The sequence below is a fragment of the Denticeps clupeoides genome, chromosome 12 (genome assembly GCF_900700375.1).
Source record: "Denticeps clupeoides chromosome 12, fDenClu1.1, whole genome shotgun sequence".
Classification (NCBI taxonomy): Eukaryota; Metazoa; Chordata; class Actinopteri; order Clupeiformes; family Denticipitidae; genus Denticeps; species Denticeps clupeoides.
The window spans coordinates 18,293,057-18,315,932 of record NC_041718.1 but is presented as its reverse complement, the minus strand read 5'-3'; the positions used below and the strand labels follow the sequence as shown (position 1 = coordinate 18,315,932).

Sequence of the window (22,876 nt, the reverse complement as noted above, 5' to 3'; positions counted from 1 at the left end):
GGATAAAAAGTAATTCTGCACCAAGGCACAAATGTCATAATTGGGGACCCACAATGTTTAGTAAAAAGTTAATATTCCACACTATAGGAGGCTGGAACGGTTGCCAGATTGGATAAGGTTATTTAAACCTGGCAAATTGAGCCAAGCAAGCAGGCGGCCCGTTGTCTTGCAGGTCACCCCCAACTATGACAGCTGTGGTGAACCAAAAGGGCACTCCTCTATTTATATCCAATCAGAGACGTGCGAAGAACCATCACGAGGAAGCAAGCAGCAACCCTGGAAAAGTATTATTGCACCACAGCAGAAATTTCATTGTCTGACAGGAAGTGAAAGGTCAATTTATTTTTTTTGTGATACAAAATATAAATTTTGTTCAACAAAACAAGAACAATTAAAAAAATAAAATGAGGGAAAAAAACATTCTAAAATCTATTGTTTTCATCAGTATATACAAAGAAAAAAGAGAATAATACCATAGAAGTGATAATCATTATAATCTTATATTCATTTACACTTAGAAAGGAGGTAGGGTCAGCTGCTTAATATCAAATTTAAATTATTTCATTAAAACAACTGGTCTGTGAGTTGAGCGCAGAAGAGGGAAAAACCAAAACTCCACATCTGGATGCTGCAGCAGCATATTCCTAACCAGCATCTGATACACAAAGGACCAGGAAGAGGGGAGAATTTAAGGCAAAGTAAATGAAAAGTGTTGTGGTTTTTGACATAGTGTTTGGGTGGCGAGTACTGAGGTTTGGCGGTGGGTTCATAAGGCAGCGGCTGTGGAGCCCTGTGAGCGGCATGCATCGCGTACCTTCAATAAGCAAGTGAAGGACAGTTCCGTGACGACACCAGCCATATCTGGTTGGCCGCTGCATAGTGACGACTGTAAAAGTAAACACTTTTTTTTCTCGGTTCTTTTTAACTGAAACACAAACAAGCTTCTTGGACAAATGCGAAAACCAATGACGGTCACAGGGCCTAATTACGTAAAATAAAGCGCTAGTGCTTTAGGTCACCTATGGCCACACGAGTGTCAATTAAAATAACAGACCCACACAAAACATACACGCATAGACAGAAAACCGGCATTCCATAGCTCAGAATTTAAAATGCCAGTCGGGAAGATCATCGTGGTGACGCCATGTCTAATGAGTCCCTTCATTAGCAAATCAAGTCAGAAACAAATGAAAAAAAAAATCCAGTTTCAAGGCTTTGTTGTTGAATACTGAAGATTTGCTATCAATATTTGGCATGTAAAATGACAAGAAATTGTGCATATTTGTCATATGGCATTAGAGAAAATGTCTACCCACACACAGAGAAATGGAAGTCCACTGTGTACCTATACGGGTAGAAAGGCTTGACACTTGGGGAGTGCCCAATTATGTTTACATTTAAAAATTATGTTTACATTTTTTTTTTTATTATGTTACATTAAAATTCACTAGACATTCCATCAATATTCTGAAATCTACCACATAACAAGCATTTCTGGTCGTTTACATTGGTTAATCGGATTCATTTTCATGTGGTACAAGTCCATGGGTACAAATGCACTTTTCCAAATGATGTACCTTTAAAAGTACAACATGGTGTCTTGAGGTACAATCAACTGAAAGGCAGTTTTGTACCTGGTGGTTTAATATTGTACCCTGTGTGCCCCTTTCTTTCTCTGTGTGCAGAAATAAATCCACGTAATGCTTTAACAGGGATAAAATTATGTCAAAAAGCCTCTGTGATATGACATGCAGTGTAAATCCAGGTGGATGGCGTGCCGCTAAAAGGTACGCCACAGTTAAATGGATATAGTGAGATTTGCGAAGCCATGAGAGACATGAGTCATTGGTCCAATCGGGCAGTGCCATGGCCAGGGCGGGGCGTGGTGATGCTTAGTGCACTCCGTTCATAATGTGCTTGTGGTGGAGCTCCAGAGGCTTCGGCTCGTTGCTGTTGTGCTGAACGGGCGCCAGATCTTCCTCCCAGAGACGGGCGTTCTTACGAATATCGTCCAGAGAGTATTCCTGAAGGATAGTGCCATTTTCAAATACGGTCACCAACAGGTCCTATGAGAAAGACAGATGACTTAAGAATAGACAGAAAAGACTACACAGATCAGGGCTTGGAGAAACTTGAACTTTCAAAGATCTATTTGGACCCAGTTTCCACAAAAGAACTCTATGCTAACTCTACACAACTTACTTACCAAAATCAACATTATTAAACACTAAATATTGCAAACAACTGACCCCAAGAGGCGTCCGATTTTGGTGGGGGAAGCCAGGCGGGGTGGCAGGCATATACGGCATTTGTGATGCATATTTTTGTCTAAAATACATTTATTTCCCAGAGCTACAGGGAGCCGCAGTTTAAGGAGGAAAGAGCTGCAGGCCGACTCCTGACAGACTCATCCCACAACCCCTGAAATTTCTTCTATTTATCAACTGTGCAATATTTAATACTGTGCAATAATATTATTCCAATTGTCTAATATCTACTACTCCCTTTGCATGACCATCATTGCTATGCAATTTTTAAATAATGTGTACATGAGACCAGATATATTTTCTTACTTTCTTCCACATGTATATAGTGCTGTAGAACTTCTCTATTATGTCCTATATATGTCTACACTTTAATCTCATGGTACATATGTACAATAAAACGTAGTGACAATAAAAGCAATCATTCATTCATTCATTCATTCATCCATTAATTCCTTTACTAAATAAATAAAAAATTATCAATAAATAATACATACATTCAATTAAATGTACAAATGAAATAACCAACAATAAAACAGATTTTTAAAAAACCCACACATGTGGGGTTTTTCTGTAATTTCCAATGGCTGCTTTTTTTTCAACAGTTTGTTTTTACACCTAAGCAGGGAGGTTTTGATTAAATTAGAGGTTTGTGTGTGTGTGTGTGTGTGTGTGTGTGTGTGTGTGTGTATAATATGAGATCTGGCAGTGAGGGCACACACCATGTGTGTTGTGTTAGATGTCAGGCGGTGTTACTTATGCATGTCTCTCTTGAGGACTCACCTCCTCAGGCTTGCCTACGCCGCGCTCCACCGTCTCGATGAAACCGTCAGAGTTCCTCCGCAGAGACAGACGACCCCGCTTTGAACCTTTAGATGGATCCGTAACGGGCTGTTTGTACACATCCATCTACACAAAGAGCAGGCCATGAAAACCCACCAATCAGACAGACAAACATTGCGTTCACGCGGCCTACGTCTTAACGCACCGAGTTCATGGAGATGAAAAGAGGAATCATTTTAAAAACTAACACAAAAATAGCACATAAAATCACCACATTATGCCGAGGAGAATAAACTAATCGAAAAACAGCAACGTCTAAGGCTGGTTACATAACAGATAAACCGGTAAACAGAGAGAGCCGTAACTCACCCCCTTGCCGTTGGACTCCACATAGCTGCACTTGAAGGCGCAGTGCAGGGTGTCCCTGTTGAGCTTCTGCAGGAGGGCGCTGCCGCAGCCGAAGAACACGTTCTCGGCGCTCCAGCCCTCGTCGCTCAGCTTCTGCAGGATCTGCAGGGGAACGCGGAAGAGTTAAAAAAAAAAAAAAAAAGAAATAACAACTTGTACCAACAGCTGTAAGCAGCAACAGACTGTAGCAGAAACTGTGATATTTCACCAGGGGCAGTGACTAATTCCACATTCACCGCATTTGTGGGTGTGCAGTCTGTCACACCATATTGAACATGAGTCTTTCTTGTTTGCTGCTAGTATTTTGGCTTCATAATTGCAGGAAAATAGTTTCAATTAATTAGCAGGCTTTAATTTTGTTATGCCCTTTACATAGTGGCCATGCTCGAGGACCAAATGCAATTTATTCTGCTAGACATTCCACTCTGCCTGTAAACAGGGTGGTAATAAGCTAGAAACAAAAAATGAGTGATCTACATTCAGCTAGACAGCCTCTTCTCCGATAAACATATAACTAGGTGACATGCTTTTAAATTGTGCTCAATAAGAGGGTGGAGCTTTAAAGAGTGGGATTATGTTTTTTAAAAAGTGTGTCAATTTCTGAAAATGCTCTCAACAAATTGTGGTATTTTCTAGAAGGTGTTAAGAGTCAGGGACATGCCAGAAATTAGGTAAATGGTAAATATCCCCTGAACGAAATATCCCCCTTGACCAGAGGCATTTGAGATTATGTTTATTACTCTATATTACAAAGTACTGTTTTGAGGTTTTTAAATTAGTTCATTATTTATGGATATGAAACATGATTTTTGGATATCACAAAATAGTTCACATAAATTCAGAAACATTAATAACTTGTCCTGATGCAAGTTTCATGCAATTTACTTGAGCCCGAGAGGGACACTCACCTTTAAGAGTTATGGAAACTAATTACAGTAACCCTACAGAGTCTTCTGCATAATTAATTACAGTATACCAGTCAATTTCGATTCGATTCAACCATAAGCTAACAAGCTGTATTTGTTATAAATTAGCTATTTATAAAAACCACAGAATTACTACTATTATAAACAAAAAGCAATGTTTTGGTTGTAAAATAAAATATGTATGATTTATTTATGCCCAACCTCTTCTATGGACTTGAGATCGATCCCGTCGCCCTGGATGATCCGAAGGTACGAGGGAAGCACCTTGTAGCCCACTGAATTCAAAGAGCTGCCGAAGCACTCCTCCAATATCTTTATCACCTGGGGAATGGCAGAACACAAACAAGGAACACTTCAGACTATAACATTTCATTACAGAGGAACAAAATCTCAGATCGAGTGTAACAACTTCTGAGTAGGGATCCACCAATACCACTTTTTTTGGAGAATGAGTATGAGTACTTGCATTTCAGTACTCATCGATACCGAATACTTAATAAAAACATTTACAGGTAACAGCTTTAGTCATATAATTTAACAACAAAACAAGGGACTAGTTTGGAATTAAGAACATTTATTTAAAATGAAAAGCATGTTGTATACCCCATGTCTGGAGCATTTGTGGGTGGTAGTAGCCTAGTGGGTAACACACTCGCCTATGAACCAGAAGACCCGGGTTCAAATCCCACTTACTACCATTGTGTCCCTGAGCAAGACACTTAACCCTAAGTTGCTCCAGGGAGACTGTCCCTGTAACTACTGATTGTAAGTCGCTCTGGATAAATGCGTCTGCTAAATGCTGTAAATGTAAATGTAAACTTGTGTTTATGGGTGGTAGTAGCCTAGTGGGTAACACACTCGCCTATGAACCAGAAGACCCAGAGACTGTCCCTGTAACTACTGGTTGTAAGTCGCTCTGGATAAGGGCGTCTGATAAATGCTGTAAATGTAAATGTAAATTTGCCCAAACACAGGGGCTATAGCCTGTGCGAGCCGTGGAATTGTTTTGGTGTGAAACTCTCGTCTGTCCACTGGGAGGTTATGCTAATTAGCAACACGGGGCTAACACGGCTGGTCCAAATATCCGTGGCGAAACTAAACACAAGGAGGCTTGCAGTAGGCTGTGGATATGTTTTTTCCCCAGAGTCGTGTATTTTAGGCAGCTCCGTGTTAGTCACGTAGCGGCGGCTTGGGACGTCATATCTGGGCGCCAGAACATGGCCAGAACATTTTCTACCTCTGAGAGTGGCTGGTCATGCAATGCAAAGTACTCGTGTTATTTGCCAGTGTCATTTTCACAGCGCGTGGAATGTTTTGTCGTCTTCATTCACTTTGAAATAGTTCCACACGGCTGACATGTCTAACCCCGCCCTCTCCCCGATCTGAGCTGGGGGGTGGGGCCTGGGGGCTGGCACTCGGTGCATGTGATTAACCCCTTACATGCCGCTCAAACACATTTCTCAGACCGTGGTATCAGTCCCCGCTATCGGGGGATTTTAACGAGTACGAGTACTTTAGAAAATGTGCTATCGAGGGCGATACCAGATACCGGTATCGGTGCATCCCTACTTCTGAGTGCATGCATCTTTCTTTCCTCCTGCAGGCTGGTGTGGAATTAGAAAGTATTCAAATGAATATCTGCAAATGTAACACCAAAATATGCCAGATATCTTGCTGCCACTGACTAGGACCTCCCACCACACCTCTATAAGGGTCTCAGCTGGGTCTCCAGAGTCCGGTCTGATGACGAGGGCGGAGTCCTCACTGCGCTCCATCACACGCTCCTTCAGCTTGTCTCCCCAGATGTACTTGCAGGCCTTGAAGATGTCATAGCTGTCGCTGACAACTGACACGGGTCCTGATGGGAATTGGTCCAGCAGCCTCTCGAAGGCCTCCTTCTCTCGGCTCCGCCCCCAGGAGATGATAGTGCTGATGCAGGGAGAGAGGGGTCAGAAAGCGAGCAGCAGACTGCATCGATGCAGAGCTGAACACATTCAACATTTCTCTGGGATTTTGTAGCGGTGGAATAACAATTCTGGTAAAAAAAAATGGTGTCCGTAGTGACTGTGGCTGCCTGGATTTGTCAGGATTTGGCCCAGAAGTTGATTGACAGCACGTCAGGGCAAATTGCAGGACTCACCTGTGCTCCGCAGCAGGGATGGAGAAGCCAGCCATGGGGCAGCTGTAGTATCTCTGGGCCATGAGGAGGCCGGCCACCGTATCTGTGCTACAGAAGTTCACCAGATGGGCTGCACCTCCCAACGCTGCAGACTGGCAGACGGCAGAGAGAAACGGAGAAGGTCACTACATGAAATGATGCAACTTACTGATAATAACAAATATTACGCAGTCTAGCAGTCATGTGGAATGTCAGCTGTTAGTAGAATACAATGTAGAATGATATTTTAACTTTGTAATTCTCTCAATTATTGTATTTATTTATTAGTTTCATATTTTTGACCTCATGCCTTCTCAAAACCTTGCATCAATTAATTCTTCCCTTCCAGATGAGACCCATTAAGAATGTTAGATAAGATAAAGGGGAAATTCACTTACTGCAGCACTCAGAGCAATACAGTGGCAATAAAAAAATGTGCACTGCCCAGTTAAATTGGCAGGTTTTAATGGGACCTCGCTTGTACAAGCATGTAAAATGTAATAATAAAAAAAAGTTATGGGAAAAAATACATGAAAATGTACAATAAAATAGATTGCACAAGTGTGCACAGCCTTAAATGATTAAATTAGGATTATTTTGATTTTATATTCAACATCCTGTCTTCATGGGTTCACCACCATTAAATAGGTTGATTAACCCATGCTGGTTATTTTTTTCCGTACGTGTATCCAGTTGCCTGCACTCATTGTTGAAAGGGATTAGGAGAAGATCAGTCAGGAGAAGGGCACACAAAAAATCTACAGCATTCAATATCTCACTGTCTTGACTGTGGAGTGGAGAAAAACTGGCATTTTAACAGCTGTGTAAAAAAGAACGATGCACACACATCCAGTCCCATTATATTCACAAATGATCTCTGGCAACTTCCTGTATTAGTCACCAAGTTCTTGATGACTCTTTTGCACTCCTTTAATGACATGAGATAACCGCCACTGTGTGATGGCATCAATGCTAAATCCCAGCTGCCAAAAAAAGCCTCTTAGTCCCGTCCCGAGACCTCCTCCTGAAAATAAAAGGTGACAGGAGGGTGTTCATTTCTACAGTTGACTAACGCAAAATGTTGGCCTGGGACGTTACTTAAATATACCTGCCAGTTGCTGAATTAGAGCAAACAATACAAACATTGTTTCTGCATTATTCATTTTCAAATAAAAATCCAATATGTTTTTTTTACTCCCCCATAATACCATAGTTGGTTTTCCCATAGCCATTAATGATTGGACTTGCCATTAACCATGAACAACTGGAATGAAAATGTGGCATTTATTTAATTGAACAGGGCAATTAGAAGAGACAAGGGGTATAAAATTGGACCTAAAAGATGTGTACTCCTCATTTATAACTGTTGCATATGCACAAAATGGGACCTAAAAGATGTGTATGCCTAATTTATAACTGTTGCATACGCACAAAATGGGACCTAAAACATGTGCATGTCTCATTTACAACTGTTGTGTATGCAGAAAATGGGACCTAAAGATGTGTACTCCTCATTTATAACTGTTGCATATGCACAAAATGGGACCTAAAAGATGTGTATGCCTCATTTACAACTGTTGCATATGCACAAAATGGGACCTAAAAGATGTGTATGCCTCATTTACAACTGTTGTGTATGCAGAAAATGGGACCTAAAAGATGTGTATGCCTCATTTACAACTGTTGCATACGCACAAAATTAAACCTAAAAGATGTGTACTCCTCATTTATAACTGTTGCATATGCACAAAATGGGACCTAAAAGATGTGTATGCCTCATTTACAACTGTTGCATATGCACAAAATGGGACCTAAAAGATGTGTATGCCTCATTTACAACTGTTGCGTATGCAGAAAATGGGACCTAAAAGATGTGTATGCCTCATTTACAACTGTTGCATACGCACAAAATTAAACCTAAAAGATGTGTACTCCTCATTTATAACTGTTGCATATGCACAAAATGGGACCTAAAACATGTGTACTCCTCATTTATAACTGTTGCATATGCACAAAATGGGACCTAAAACATGTGTATGTCTCTTCCCACGTTTCATAAAAAACGTAACTGCAAAATGTGTGCATATTTAGGCAAATTCTGACCCATGCGTGCGAACATTTTTGGGGGGGAAAAATGTGTCGGGGGTGAAGCGTCTATTGCGTGCAGGTGTGCGTTCACACGTTCTCAAAAATCTGACATTTTCTTTGTGTACGTACATTTTGTACGCAGATCTTTTGAATGAAGACCCCAGGTTATTAAGTCAGTTAAGTACCTGTTTACCTGAAATCACATTTGACGGGACCGTTCATCTGCGTTAGACTGTGTGCTGTCTTTTTCGAGGTGAGAAACATGTTGAACTAATTAAAAATAAATGTAATAAAATGAAAAAATTAATTGTATTATAAACTTTTGATCAGGCTAGTAGATAGTAGCTAGTATTATCGTTATTATTTTATTTGTTTAATTCGGAATTTATGCTGCCATTGGGGACCAGTGCACTAACTGGCTGGAGAGAATTATCACTCTGGGTGCTGATTGTTCTGCTGTTAACTTGGGCAGCAAAGGGGGCGTCATAGCCCTTCTGCAGCATGGTGACCTGCATGTGACCACATTAGCTGCCTCACAGGAAACTAGAAGATAAGGTGTGACTGACAGAGCAGATTTAAAATGGCAATGTTGTCATCACAATCCAATGATGGTGCAATTCAGAAAGCTCAGAGTCATCGAGGCTGACTTGGGGGTAAATGTGCTGATGTCCAATGGGGTGAAGGGGACAAGGTGGCTCTCACATGTTTCAAGGGCCCTGGAGACCTTTCTTAAACCAGGACAGGTCACTGCTGTGTACCTCCATATGGACCATTGGGCAGGGTCCTCTGCCAATGCAGACAATGCCTAGCAGTTAAGGAAGTGGCCCCATAATCAGAAGGTTGCCGGTTCGAATCCTGATGCCCACACACTGCTGCCTGAGTGCCTGTCATGGCTGCTCACTGCTCACTTAGTGTGATGGTTAAATGCAGAGGACACATTTAGCTGTCTGCTGTGCTGCTGTGTATCACAATGACAATCACTTCACACATCACAGGCCGAGCAAAAAAGGGCCAATGCATTCATCCAGAATATTCCTTCCTCCTTGTTATTGATAAAAAATGTTTTTAAGGAATTTAGTTCTAGACTCATTTTCATGGTTGTTTTTCATGGATACAGGTTATGAACCTGCAATCAGATTTTATTGCAGATGTGTTCAGTGGCGTTAGTAGGTTCATCCTCCTACTTCAGTGGAATATCAAATCATACAACAGGTAAGAAAGTGTATTTTGAATTGTGTTTGTGTTCATCTCTAACATGCATCTGCATCGTGGTTGGAGAGAGGCCTTTGTTTTTTCCCCACAGACATCTTCTGTTCCAAATGTTTTTCTGTTGCCATTTTTATACTCAAGTCACGTCAAGACCCAAACTGCAAATGAGGAGCAACGTTCAACAGAAATCAAGGCAACTTCTCTTCAAAAGTTCTACTCTGACTCCCCATAGAGATTTTGATTACATGCAACTACCACTGCCAATGATTATACTCATGGGCCAAATAAAAATTGGATATACAAGCTGGAGACTCAATCTGTTCTTCACCATTAACAGCACAAAGAAATGCTTCACCAACAAAATGGAATATGATCTACTGTTTATTTTGCAAATACCTATGTAGGCTACACCCCCAAAAAAGCTGTTTAACTGCAAGTTGCATGGCAGCCTGATTAATCTGATGTGTGCCAAACAAGGCCAAGCAAGGCCCAGAAAAAAAATCCATAACATCGACATCCCATCCTGCCAAAAGAAACCCAGAGCCGTGTGATCAGGGAGACAATACCCTTGATCCTGATCCGAAAGAGATTTTCCAGGCAATCCCATCACCCACTATAACACTCAGGCCACTTAATTAAAGACACTCTTCAGAGTCACCAGCCTAACCCACCGCACAAAATATTTTAATACTTACAAGGAAATCGCACGTCCTCACGCTGTGCCTTTTCCAGGAGGTAAAATCCATTTATTACAGACCATTGACCACACAGACCATTACACAGAGCCACAGGATATGGTCATAAAATATATATTACAAAGATTACCCCACCCATAGTAGCCATAACACACACATTGCTATTAAATTACTATTGCTATTAAATGGCCGAGTATATTGCTCGTGTTGCTATAACGACATGGTTTTAGGACTAATAAGGCCCTTGCTGTGCAGACAGACAGCCAGTCAGGGAAGGGCAGGATCCTCAGCCTTGCTGATGGTGACAACGATTGCAAGTGGCAAGTCTTCCACTTTACTCAGCACACGGGTTAAAACCCTCTGAAGCCGGAGGAAGCCCAACGTCACCCACCCACCTGGCCGCACCAATGACGTTTCTCGTGAAGGACGCCGCCGACAGCTTCTAATGGACTCGGCGCCAGGCACCGCCCCAGGGCTGCTGGTACACTGCATACTCAATGATGCGCTTTGTTCAAACAAAATATTGCCTGCTTTGATATTGCGCACCGAAAGGTCAGGATTGACCCGCTGCGGATTAAATGTGAGCGTGAGCTCTTCATTTTCCTCTTTTCTGCCCGATAGTCCTCTCTCTTCAGTGGTCCCTAGCGGGAGCTTTCTATCATTTTGGCAGAAGTTGAAAAAGATCAAACTAAAACTTCCAACTGTATGATAAGGATAATTAAAATTATGGGGCAACAGCGAGTTATGACGTGTCCTAGGCAGAAAATAATATAACCGGTCTAAGCAAATTGCAACAAACTCAACAAAGAAAAAATATTTTCTGCAAAATTGCCCAATACTGCTAGTCACTATTCGGTTAAGCATCATGTGATTTTGTATGTATGCTTTTCGGTAAAAATAAAAAATATCGAACCTCTCATCAATCGGGGGCAGTCCTGGACGTCACTATGTAAATCACACAGTAGATTGGCACGAACCAATGACGGCAAAAGACAGTGATATGTCAATTTCTTTTAATGAGAGGTTGTTGTGAAATCATGTCATGTTGCAACAATCTCCACAAGATCTTGAAGGGCCTGATTTAAGCATCACAAACCTCACAGAACAAGCAGTGTCTTGCCCAAGCATTATGCCAGTTTGTTTACTCTGACAGCCATAAACACCTGGTGCACCTATTTTTTGCCACATTATTATGAATATTGTGATACAACATATAAGTGTAAAAGTATAATAATATATTTTTTAATCTAATTAATGAAACAAAGAATACATTTTGATGAAATGTGCTTAATGATAATGACTAAAGATTTCTAAGCCATATAAAACAATTGCAGGGACAAGTTTGGGAAAGAGGCTCACACGTACTTCAAAGGAGGAGCTTACCAATTACTTGGAACGAAGTAACATCATGTGCCTACGATCCAGTTCGCTTTGCTTCACCAGAAAGTTAAAAAATGTTGAAATATTCAAATTCCATGTATACAATTTTCCTACATGTGTACCCAATTATGACAAGAAATGTCTCTAAAAGTGAAAAAAAAAAAAATTTTAATAAATGGACCAGTGTTGTGTGAGAAGACTGCTAGCCTGTCTGGAGCTAGCTCCTGCTCGGAAGCGTGATGGTGTTGTGGAACAGGACTTTTATGACTCTCACCTCCTGTGACGACACTCCTCTGTAGCCAAAGTCATGCAGCTTGAAGTCCAGGCCTTCCAGGCTTCCTGACGTGGCCTTCAGATGCTTGGCCAGGATCTTTTTGAACTCTCGGGAGATGGTTGCCACGGTGATGGGGTACCACATTTGCACGAGCATGGTCTGTGTTGACGGAGCGAGAGAGGAGTCATTGGGTATACCAGACATGCAGCCAAAGCTGTGGAACCCTGGCCATGACACAGGTTCAGCAACCAGAACCATCCCTGAACACATCTAACGCCACATATTAAAAGTGATTAAGCTTCTTGCCTGGCGCGATGGCTGTTTCGCTGGCCAAACACTCCCTCACACTGCTGTCCACCAGGACACTGGCAGCTCTACTTGGTAGCAGCTAGATACTCACACAGATCCGTTTCATCAAAGGTCCCCTATTATGAAAATTTGACTTTGTGAGATTATTTAACATTAATACGAGTTCCTGCAGTGGCTAGAAATGGCGATAGGTGTAAAGAGTGTTTGGCCATTCTGCTTCGCCGTTCAGAGTGTGGCAGCTCAGATGGTCGGATCTGGAATTTGTCCCCTTATGACGACAAAAGGGCAAAGTTTACCTCCCGTTTCTCATGCTTTTTGTCCCCTAAAAAGGAACTCCGCCGACCATCATGGCTTGAAGCATTGCGGTTGCTCGGGGACTGGATGTGAAAATTAGCTCAAATGTATTTTTTTTAGGCTGTAGAAATGGGATTAATTATATATATATATTTTTATGGAAAACGCAAACACAACTTCCTGGATGTGCCAAACATTGTGGTTGGTGAATGGTGTTGATTATGTAATTTCTGCAAATGTCCTCTCAACTTCTATAGGCTGCTCTCCTCCTCACTAGCATTTAAAGCTACAGACACCAAAACGGTGCGTCCTGGGGGAACCTCATTGTGGGACTGGATCAAAGCTGCAGTAATTCTGCACCAAGGCTGAATTTCGGAAAGAGACTTCAGATACAGTATTAGGGGACCAACAAGACTGATATAGACTAATTAGTTAACTATTGATTATTGATTACCTCGATATAATTGGTCAGCCAGAAGAAATCTGGATCGGTGTTCTCCACAGTGAAGAGGACGTTTCCTCTTGGAATAATCTTGCCTTCGGGGACAGCTTTGATTCGGATTGGAAGACGGCCATCGTGCTTCTAATGGGGAAAATTTGAGAGAGAGGCACAGTGGGGAGAAGGTCCTGGTGTGACTTTACATCTTTCAATACAGAGAAAACCGGATCTTACCTCCAGCACCTGCCTCCAGCCCTCCTCATCAAACACGGCCTGTTTAAAGTGCAGCTGGTAGAAGACTTTGGCCTCCTGGATCTTCTCCTCCGTAATAACAGGTCCTGCGGTTTGAGGGAAACGACACGGTGAAAGACAAACGAACGCAGTCTTTCGCCTAAAACATATTCAACTGATTGTGAATGCCTGAAAAGGAGATAACACTGGAGGCAGAAGCGGCCATCGCGGATTCTTTTCACACTGATGAGAAACATTGGAATAGACTCACACCTCTTACACCAGAACAGGACCTCCTACTTTTACCAGGGTGTGGGCAACGCACGATGGCAGTCACCCATTGGAGCGTGATGGAGGCAGTTTAAAAGTCAGCTGATCAGAACAGGCTTAAGACCAGACTGTTGACTTTATCAGGGCGGAGTTCTAAAAGCTGATGGGTGGTGAAGAAGTCAAAACGTCTAAAAAACAGGGCCTTAAATTTAGTTTTAATCTAACTATCGGTAAATTGAACATCTCACATCCTTGGAAAATCTTGGGAGGATCCAGTGATTTGTCCAAAGCACCGACCACACCTGGAGCTTTCCACGTAATGTTAATGTTTGCTGAGCAGTTTGATAAAACTTTATTCACAGATAAAACAAATGCACTTGTGACGTTATGTTTCTCAAATATGGTTGGACTGGATAATCAGTGGCACTCCAGAACTTCTGAGGGTGAGACAGGGGATGCAGGGAAACCGAGGGCCCAGAAAGGTGTTAACAGGCCGGATATTACACACGACCATGACTCGGGCGGGAAGAAGCCAAAATGACAGCCCAAACAGCCCAAAATACGAAATACTATTTTGAACAACATTCTTCAAGCCCTATTATAATAAGTAAGGACAGAAGATGCAAAACTGTGGGCATAATTTCAAATATTATTAAAAAAAATTGTATTTACTGCAAATCTTTTACATGCCCTACTTGCACAATGTGCTACAGTGGGAATGAACCTACAGATTTGTGGGTTTGCTGATTGACAAACAACACAAAAAAAAATCCTCTCGAACAACCATTGCAATTGTTTTCACAAAAATAAAACAGTCTTTAAAAAAGCATATTCGGAGTGTGAATGCATTCATCATTTAAAAAAAGAACATTCTTACGCCTCACTTGTCATTACAGTGGAATATCCTCAGCCATGCGATATTCACTTTAAGACATGAGGACTGCGGCGTCCCCCGGGAGCTAATAACGCGGAGGTTACGTACCTGTCAGGTACTTCTTCAGGAGGTACTGCAGGCCAAAAAACACCACTTCGTTGAACTGGGCGTCCTTCCTGCGCCGACACTCGAAGTAGGAGTAGACTCTGTTCACGTTGGGCGGGTACTGCTTATAGTGCGTTATCTAGGTGGGGAGGGGGGGAAGAAGCACAGGTCCGTTCGCTTTTTACTCTCAGACAAAATGTGCCACCGCGCCTGGGTGATTAATTATTAAAGGAAGAGCATTTCAAGGGTCACCAAATACGCTGTGATGCAACAACGCCTTTTTAATTCAGAACCTGTTTACTCCCTTATTTAGTTGTGATTAAAATCTAGGTACGGGCGGAACTGTACAAAATGTGAAATATGCAAGAAATCTCGAGCACAGCTGGATATTTGACACGATTTCCTTTTCTTTACATGCCGCTGAACACGTATAAAGAATATTTTTACTAGACTGCGGTGTTCAGACGCAGACACTGGGTTTAGATGATAAATTAGGCACGCATGCCATGGCGTCCAGTGTCGGACACTCTTATACTGCACAGGAAAGTACATTTAATCGAAAGAACGCGGAGTGAATTAAGCAGCGTGCCCCCGGTATATTCGTACATACAGTACACTGATATCTGCTGGGAGCCTTGCTAATCAAGCCACAAGGGCTTCTTTGTACCCCGACTGACTCGATTTTAACCGCTGCGAGCAGCAGCTACTGTTCCCTCGGAACCGTACAGCCGGCAAAAGCTTGCTGGTTCCACGCGTTCTCTACGCTCTGAGAGAGGAACCTCAGCGCAGCGACAATGTCAGAGTTTAGTCAACACAGATTTGCCGATTTTACAGACTCCAAAACCACAAAGACACATGGAAAACTCCGTCACTTGCATCGTGATGAAGTTTAAATAATAAATATTTTAACAACCCTTAATTCTCTTGCCGGGCCCGTAAACTACAGGTTTACGGGAGTATATGAAGTGCAGGGATCATAAAGGAGCTGCGCACGCTTAGGGTTCAAAGTCAACCTGATGTGAAACAGTGTTACATAACACACTTAACAAAAACACACACACCCCTTAAAAAAAAAAAAGCACCGTGGAGGTGATTCTAGCAAAAAAATGATCTTAAACGGCACCACGGCACCCACGAAACCAAAGGTTACGCAAGTGGGAGATTTCTTAAATCCGGTGCCTGGGAATTGCATAAGACGTCCGTACGGAATGACCATAATCTTGGCGTCCACGAGAAATCCAACTATAAAACATCAGGGGTCCGTCCCTGGACTGGCAGCATGGACGTGACCCTGCCGACCCCTGCCACTGTCCATGTGGCCTTCTGTGACATTAAAAAATGTATTTATTTGAGGACATTTACAGCCTTTATTAGACACCCTTATCCAGAGCGACTTACAATCAGTAGTTACAGGGACAGTCCCCCCTCTGGAGACACTCAGGGTTAAGTGTCTTGCTCAGGGACACAATGGTAGTAAGTGGGATTTGAGCCTGGGTCTTCTGGTTCATAGGCGAATGTGTAACACACTAGGCTACTACCACCCTGTCCTACCACCCATAAAGCCCACAATCACAGATAGGCAGATCAATAACATAGTAATAACATGCACGTGAAGGCAGTAATATACGGTCTATCGCCTTGGTTTGACCCTGAGCCTAATTCGGACCCAGTACTATTTACAATCTCACACCACCAGCCAATGACGAAGAGCTTTTCTTTTTCTACACACATACATTCGTATTTTAAAAGAAAATTAATGAAAACTGTCAGCAGCGAGCAAACGCTAAAAATGCTAAAGGGCGAAAGAGGAGCAGAGGTTAAGGGCGCGACAATCTTTAACCCGAGCTGGTGGTTTGTTAATTACACCAGACAACCTTATTAAAACCTAATCTACTGGCCACGGCGACGACGTCTTACATTTTGGTTTCGATTCCGGGGAAAAGAGTCGGGCTAGTCGGCGGCGGGCTAAGGGTGGCTCTGGCCCTTCAGCTTCCACTCACACATCAAAAAAAAAAAAAAAACAAACAAACAGCGCGAACTGTCAATCCGCAGAGACAGAATAAAATATTTCTCCCTCGTGGCGCGTATACGCGACCATAAACGTCGCGGCGGCCCGGGGAGGCTGGGGGACAGCAGCCCGACACGGAGGTGCCCCTGGCGGACCATTAGCGGGGCAGCTAGCGCGGTCTTACCTTGTACGAGTCGGTGGCCAGGAGGAAATTAAAGTCCGGCGCTGCCATCGCTGCGGGTCGTTGCGGGGCGAAGTTGAAGCGCTCCTCCGTCGCCGTATTTATACGGCCGCTGGCGGCGCGACACCGCGGGGCGGAGAAAGTTGTAAAGTCCTTCAGACAGGCTCTGGTCGCCGGCCAATGCAAATGACCGTACGTGCGACGTGAAACGCGACTCCACCATTACGCCGAGCTGCGCACCACGGACGCCACGTTCACGATGTTGCCAGGTGTCTGCGCAGAAATGCCACAACTTCATTACCTCGAACCCGCATTTATTGCGTTGTGTTTCAACTGCTCGTAAACTGCATTTGCGTTTTTGGCATTGGAACGACCGAAATGGTAAAACGCCGTCTGTCGACACTACTGTCGAAATTGCCAAAAAAAGTTGATTACAAGCGGACCTGGCAACATTAGGGCAAAGGGCTGAGTCAAAAGAGACGCACGACACTCTACGTCATACGCAAACTACAAAAGGGGGCGGGGCCAGGGCCGTTGGGTTTCGTTTGTTCCCGATTCGGTAGTTTTGGTTTCTTTTATCGAAAAGAAATTTACTGTGGTGCCAGCCACACAATCGTACACAAACATGCAACAATTATACCAAATTATATATATATATATATATAACCGGATTTCACTAAATTGACACTGAATGAGCGTAACGTCGGCACAAACGTGTAGAGAATCTTCATTTGTGACTGTTTGGGTTGAGGAAGTTGGGCAAGCTGCTCATGGCATGGAAAAGAAACCGACACTGCAGCAGAAATGCAAGTGAAAGAAGGTAATTAGTCAAAAGTTACTAAAGCGACAGTGAAACAGAAGCCTGTGTGTCTGGAATGAATGTTACTGGGAACTCTGCTTTCCCACCCTGTTCTCCAGACCACAGGTTTCATTCCACCCTGTGTTAAATAATGTAGAATCGTTTAAAAAAATCCTATGCAAATATAGGTAAGGATTACAAAAAAAAAAGCATCACAAATACCACTAAAATACCATCTATAATATATGTTTTCAATTCTGTGAACAAAAACTTCATTACATTTACATTTTTATGGCATTTGTAAGTCGCACTTGTCCAGAGCAACTTATACCATCCTTTCATGTTACCTCCAGTAATTCAATTATAAGCAAGAGTTTACAAGTTAATCTAAGTATTCTCTAAAGAGGAAGGCGTTAAGCTGCCATTTGAAAATACTCAGCAACTGTGCTTGCTGTTCCGCCCTCGAGGGGAAGTTCATTCTACCACCTTGGGGCCAAGACAGAGAAGGGTCTGGATGAGTGTCTTCCTCGTACCTTCAGCGGTGGAGGGACTCCCCATAATCCTGACTGGACCTGCCAGATTCTGTATCAGATGCACCACTCCACTTTTGGGATCTATGGGACGAATTCAATTTCGTCCTGGATACGTCACACAACACAACTGTAAATAAAAGATTCATCGTGGAGTTCATTATGGATGTGCATGCATGTCCTGCGTAGTACAGAATAATTAGACATTAATGGAACCATATGCATTAAAGGAAATAGATATTTGTGGTTTCAGTAATGATGTACGGTACTGTGCAAAAGCTTCAAGTGATTTTCATCACTTGTAATAATAATATAAATGTCACATTTTTAACAAATGTTGACTTACCTAAAGCCTTTATTGCATAATTACTTTATTCTTGTGAAACAATGTAGAAAAAGAGAAAAAGACACTGTTATCTTGTTTTTCACTGAGCAGCATCACAATCTGCAGACTTTTGCTTGTAGGAGATCATTAATTAATTTAAGTGAGCCTGGAGTGACCAACCCTCCGTTCTTGTAGCACATCTGAACATATCATCATAAACATTATTGCCACCTTAATTTTTAATCATTTTAATCATTAGTGTTTGTGTTTTTAATCAGTTGCACCATACTGTAAGTCCCCATTAAGTTTCTGCTATAGGAATTGTAATTTTGTGGTGCTGGAGCTGTCTGTGGTGCTGATCTCTAGAGTTATAATGCTGTCATTTAAACGCTTGGTAGGACTAACTCTGAAGTCAGACCCGTTATAGAAAGATTCATTTGCAAATTTGTGTTTGCATGATGCTCTTAAATGTTATGTATGTAACATGTTATGTAAGTATCAGTTATCAGTGATGTGATCCTGACTCATGGTTGTGTTTTGCAAGCCATTCTTAAAGCAATTTTCAGCGTGCCAGGGCGAGGCGCATGGTGCTGCCACGGGGAATGCAGTTTTAATGTAGTGCTGTACTTGGTAAGGTGGGTGCACGTCTGAAAAGTGCCGTGCCACATGAACTGCAGGACCCGAGGTCCAGTGTCCCAGCCGTGCCACATTGCATCCTGGTGCCAGGCCAATGTCTGTTTTTCTGTGGTCAAATCACAACATTTTCCTGCCCTTTGAAGGCTCTTTTGATGGTAGACAGGGATTTTTTTTGTATTTAGTCCAGTTATGTGTACTTATGTGTAAATACTATGTATACAGTACAGGCCAAACGTTTGGACACACCTCCTCATTCAAGGTGTTTTCTTTATTTACATTGGAAGATTCTCACTGAAGGCATCAAAACATGTGGAGTTATGTACTTAATAAAAAGTGGAGACCTGGCCTCCACAGTCACCGGACCTGAACCCAATCCAGATGGTTTAGGGTGAGCTGGACCGCAGAGTGAAGGCAAAGGGGCCAACAAGTGCTAAACACCTCTGGGAACTCCTTCAAGACTGTTGGAAAAGCATTTCAGGTGACAACCTCTTGAAGCTCATCGAGAGAATACCTAGAGTGTGCAAAGCATCAGATCAACGAAACTAGAATATAAAACATGTTTTCAGTTATTTCACCAATTTTTTTTAAGTACATAACTCCACGTGTTCATTTATAGTTTTGATGCCTTCAGTGAGAATCTACCAACGTAAATGGTCCTGAATATAAAGAAAATGCGGAGGTGTGTCCAAACTTCTGGCCTGTACTGTACGTGCGTGTAACCGAAGAAGGATGAAAAAAGTGCAATTTCTAAATTTAAAATGCATATTGTTATAAATGTCTTTTTTTTTTAAATAAGCCACATCAGGCGCTCTGTGATTTATCCGGCCTCCGTGTGCGCGTTTGGAACGTCAGGTAGATGGAGCACTCCGGTTCTCTCGGAAACCACGTCAAAGACCCCCGGCCCTCCCCTCCCGGTTTTTTTTTTTTTTTTTTCTCTCTTCCAATTCAGCACCATGCTCAGTTCCTGGCACTTTATCCCAGGAAGTGGCCGCCGTCAGCTTTCAATTGACGGAGAGCAGCAGGAAGCGCTGGAGATCGATGGACAAGACGGGGACGTGAGAGGCTGAAATCGCGCCCGGTTTTTGTCCAGAGTCCCTCCGGGTGAGTGGCGGGAGCTTCTCCGACTTCGTTCTCTTTGTTTCGCCGTTTTTTTAATTTTTAAATTTTTTTTATTTTATTAGTTTGCCAAGTTAAAGCACCAGCAGCGATGTTGGACCCGTCGTCCAGCGAGGAGGAAGCCGAGGAGATCGTGGAAGAGGAGCGCAAAGTGGCGGCGGCGGCGGCCCCCAAAGCCGGCGGGGTGCGCGCCGCTCCCGGCCGGACCGGCGACGGCGCCGCCGGGCTGCAGCCCAGCCGGAGCGGCAGCGTCCGCCCCTCCAGCCCGAGTCCCGCGGCCGCCGCCGAGAAGGAGAAGGAGGACCTGGAGAAGATGCGGCGGGCGGAGGACGAGCGCAAGAAGAGGCTGCAGCTCTACGTCTTCGTGATGCGCTGCATCGCCTACCCGTTCAACGCCAAGCAGCCGACCGACATGGCGAGGCGACAGCAGAAGGTAAACGGCGACAACGCTGCCATTTCCGGCGCCGCGACCAACAGTTGGTTGCAGCGAGCGGCTTCGCGAAAGTGAAATGTTGCATTCTTTCTTTACGACGCAAAGATGAATAAAGGAAGGACTGATTTCAGCCCCACTGATCTACTGATGCCTTTTAAACTCGCCATGTACAGGAGGAATTAAATAAATGCGTTGAATAGGTGAGGAGAACTTTTCATCCGGGCCCACGCCGCTAGGGGGCGCTGACTTGAGCATGCGCAGCCCTTGCTTTAATTCGTTAATTGGCTCGTTTTTTTTTTTTTTTTTTGCGCATGCGCAGTTGTATTGCAAAATTGATCCACAAAAATAAACAGTCTTGCGCTTAATCCATATTTATCCTGGATAATGCTGTGCAGTGAAAAAAAAAGCAATGCACTATATTGTTCTGGCCTATTTTCATCTCACATTTTCCGAATATGTGGCTCAAATGTGGAATTTCACCCACGTTGAATTATCCTTAAAAACACAACTGTCATATGTTAATAAAACGTTAACGATTTGCCAGATCACAGCCAAGATATGGAGATATGGAGATATTTGACTTGTTTTTTTGCGATTGCACCTTTGGGTGAAGTCGAGGTCTGCCTTGGGGAGAGCTGGGAGTCTCTCTGGCAGACACCTGTGTATCCCAGGATAAAAGGAACTCTCTGACGCCTGACAAAAACATTTAATACTTCTTTATACTGCCAGTTGGTCAGACGCTGAGCACACCCCTGGCAATCTTCACAGCCAGCTACAGATTTCTGGGTGAAATGAAAGAGGGCAGGAAAGAATATGGGGATCCTACCCATGCAGGAGTGGCATGGTAATGGATGAGTGAGAAGCTGTAATACAATAAACCACATGTATTGGCAGGCATTCGCTCTGCTCATGTTTCTTACACCCCAATCTCCTCTTTTTCTCCAAAAGACAAAGCTTGTAGAACCCACAGTCAGCATTCTTTCTTCTTCTTTCATATGTGTTTTGTGTGTGTGTCGGGGGTGGAGCTCTTATCTGTTGTTAAGGAAGAACAGCATGTCTGACGCGCTTTGTGCGGCAGGCCAGATGTACAGATGGGCGACAGGTGTGCGGAGCGCCGCTGTAAAACCGCCGCATTACCCTCCCATTGTTCCGTTACAGCCCCAGAGGCAAACATCTTTGGGTGGGCTCCCCGTTCTTCAGCCGCAGGCAATAAACCAGATGCCCGTCCGTCCCTGAGAGTGTTGTACGGTGGCAGAAGGACGTGAAGCCCGTCAGTAACAGACTTACGGGGCGATTTCGGCCGTGACTCTAGCTGGCTTTGATGTATTTTCATATTAAGAAAAATCTTTTTTCCCCCAGTTTTGCACTGTTCTCATCCTCCATCATTTGTATTCGATTAACTCTTAAGACTAAAGCGTGCTATAAAATTTTAAACTGGATTACAGTGCTGGTGGCAGAAAGCAAGCACCAGCCAATCAAATCAGTTTATGCTAATGTTCATGCGAAGCCTCTGGCCATTCAGCAAATTCGTTAATTTATTTTAAGAATCAATAAATGTATTTAAAACGAACTTTGATAGCTGTTTTTTTGTTCTTTAAAGAACTAAATTGGACAAATAAGTAAATTCACATGAATTATAGTATTTGGTTCCTGTTGTATCCCTGCCGCTGTTTTTTTTTCTTTTATTTCTCCGGTCTCAGATCTTCGGATACTTTTGAATGCCCTGAAAACACTTGTTGATCCTGCCACTCCGTTGCTCGGTTGATCACATCTCCAGTTAAAATAGATCCCAGGCAGCACATGTAGATGCATATTAGTGATGAATGGGGGCTGGCGGTGTGTTTTCAAGTGAGCGACTGTGATATGGAGATTGGCCACGGCCCTCTCCCCGCGTAGTAAGCGAACGTAGTGGCGCTCTGCCCGAGCTACCTGGCATCTGCGCAGCTGCTGCCGTTCCTCATTCTAAAGAGGCTAATTCAGCCTGCAAATTATTCATGCTGACAAGGTGCACGCTCTTCGTGATGAAAAAGGCCATGTCGGGCATTTTACAGCGCAGCCTGCCAGCCAGTGGGAAGCTCACAACGCCGAGCACACGTCTCCCGGAGAACAGCGGTCCTAATTAGGGGAGAGTATTAATAATG

General features: G+C 43.2%; 2 protein-coding genes across 35 annotated transcripts in view; one reads left to right on the top strand and one right to left on the bottom strand.

Annotated features, from left to right (window-relative positions):
- Positions 1 to 369: 369 nt before the first annotated feature.
- Positions 370 to 17,149, bottom strand: nampt2 (nicotinamide phosphoribosyltransferase 2). Its single transcript, XM_028999484.1, has 11 exons — positions 16,900 to 17,149; positions 14,711 to 14,846; positions 13,462 to 13,565; positions 13,243 to 13,371; positions 12,186 to 12,344; positions 6,522 to 6,652; positions 6,085 to 6,310; positions 4,583 to 4,702; positions 3,417 to 3,557; positions 3,048 to 3,173; positions 370 to 2,066 (listed from the first exon to the last, which is right to left on the bottom strand). The coding sequence occupies exons 1-11, from the start codon at positions 16,945 to 16,947 to the stop codon at positions 1,893 to 1,895; spliced, it is 1,494 nt and encodes a 497-aa protein (XP_028855317.1). The 5' UTR covers positions 16,948 to 17,149; the 3' UTR covers positions 370 to 1,892.
- A 2,989-nt stretch (positions 17,150 to 20,138) lies between these two features.
- Positions 20,139 to 22,876, top strand: part of cadpsa (Ca2+-dependent activator protein for secretion a) — an 88,491-nt gene continuing 85,753 nt past the window's right edge. For all 34 annotated transcript variants that reach the window (XM_028998838.1, XM_028998834.1, XM_028998836.1 and 31 more), the window contains exons 1-2: positions 20,139 to 20,287; positions 20,368 to 20,735. In XM_028998838.1, the coding sequence (XP_028854671.1) occupies positions 20,394 to 20,735 (342 nt within the window). In that variant the 5' untranslated portion in view covers positions 20,139 to 20,287; positions 20,368 to 20,393. The remainder of the gene's footprint in view (positions 20,288 to 20,367; positions 20,736 to 22,876) is intronic.

Excerpts from the sequence above, each read along its gene's own strand:
- nampt2 (XM_028999484.1), bottom strand. The coding sequence starts at position 16,947 with ATGGCAGCGCCGGACTTTAATTTCCTCCTGGCCACCGACTCGTACAAG. Across the intron at positions 13,372-13,461 it reads GCTGGAGGCAGGTGCTGGAG|AAGCACGATGGCCGTCTTCC; the intron begins GTAAGATCCGGT and ends TTTCCCCATTAG. Across the intron at positions 3,558-4,582 it reads ATCTCAAGTCCATAGAAGAG|ATCCTGCAGAAGCTGAGCGA; the intron begins GTTGGGCATAAA and ends GTTCCCCTGCAG.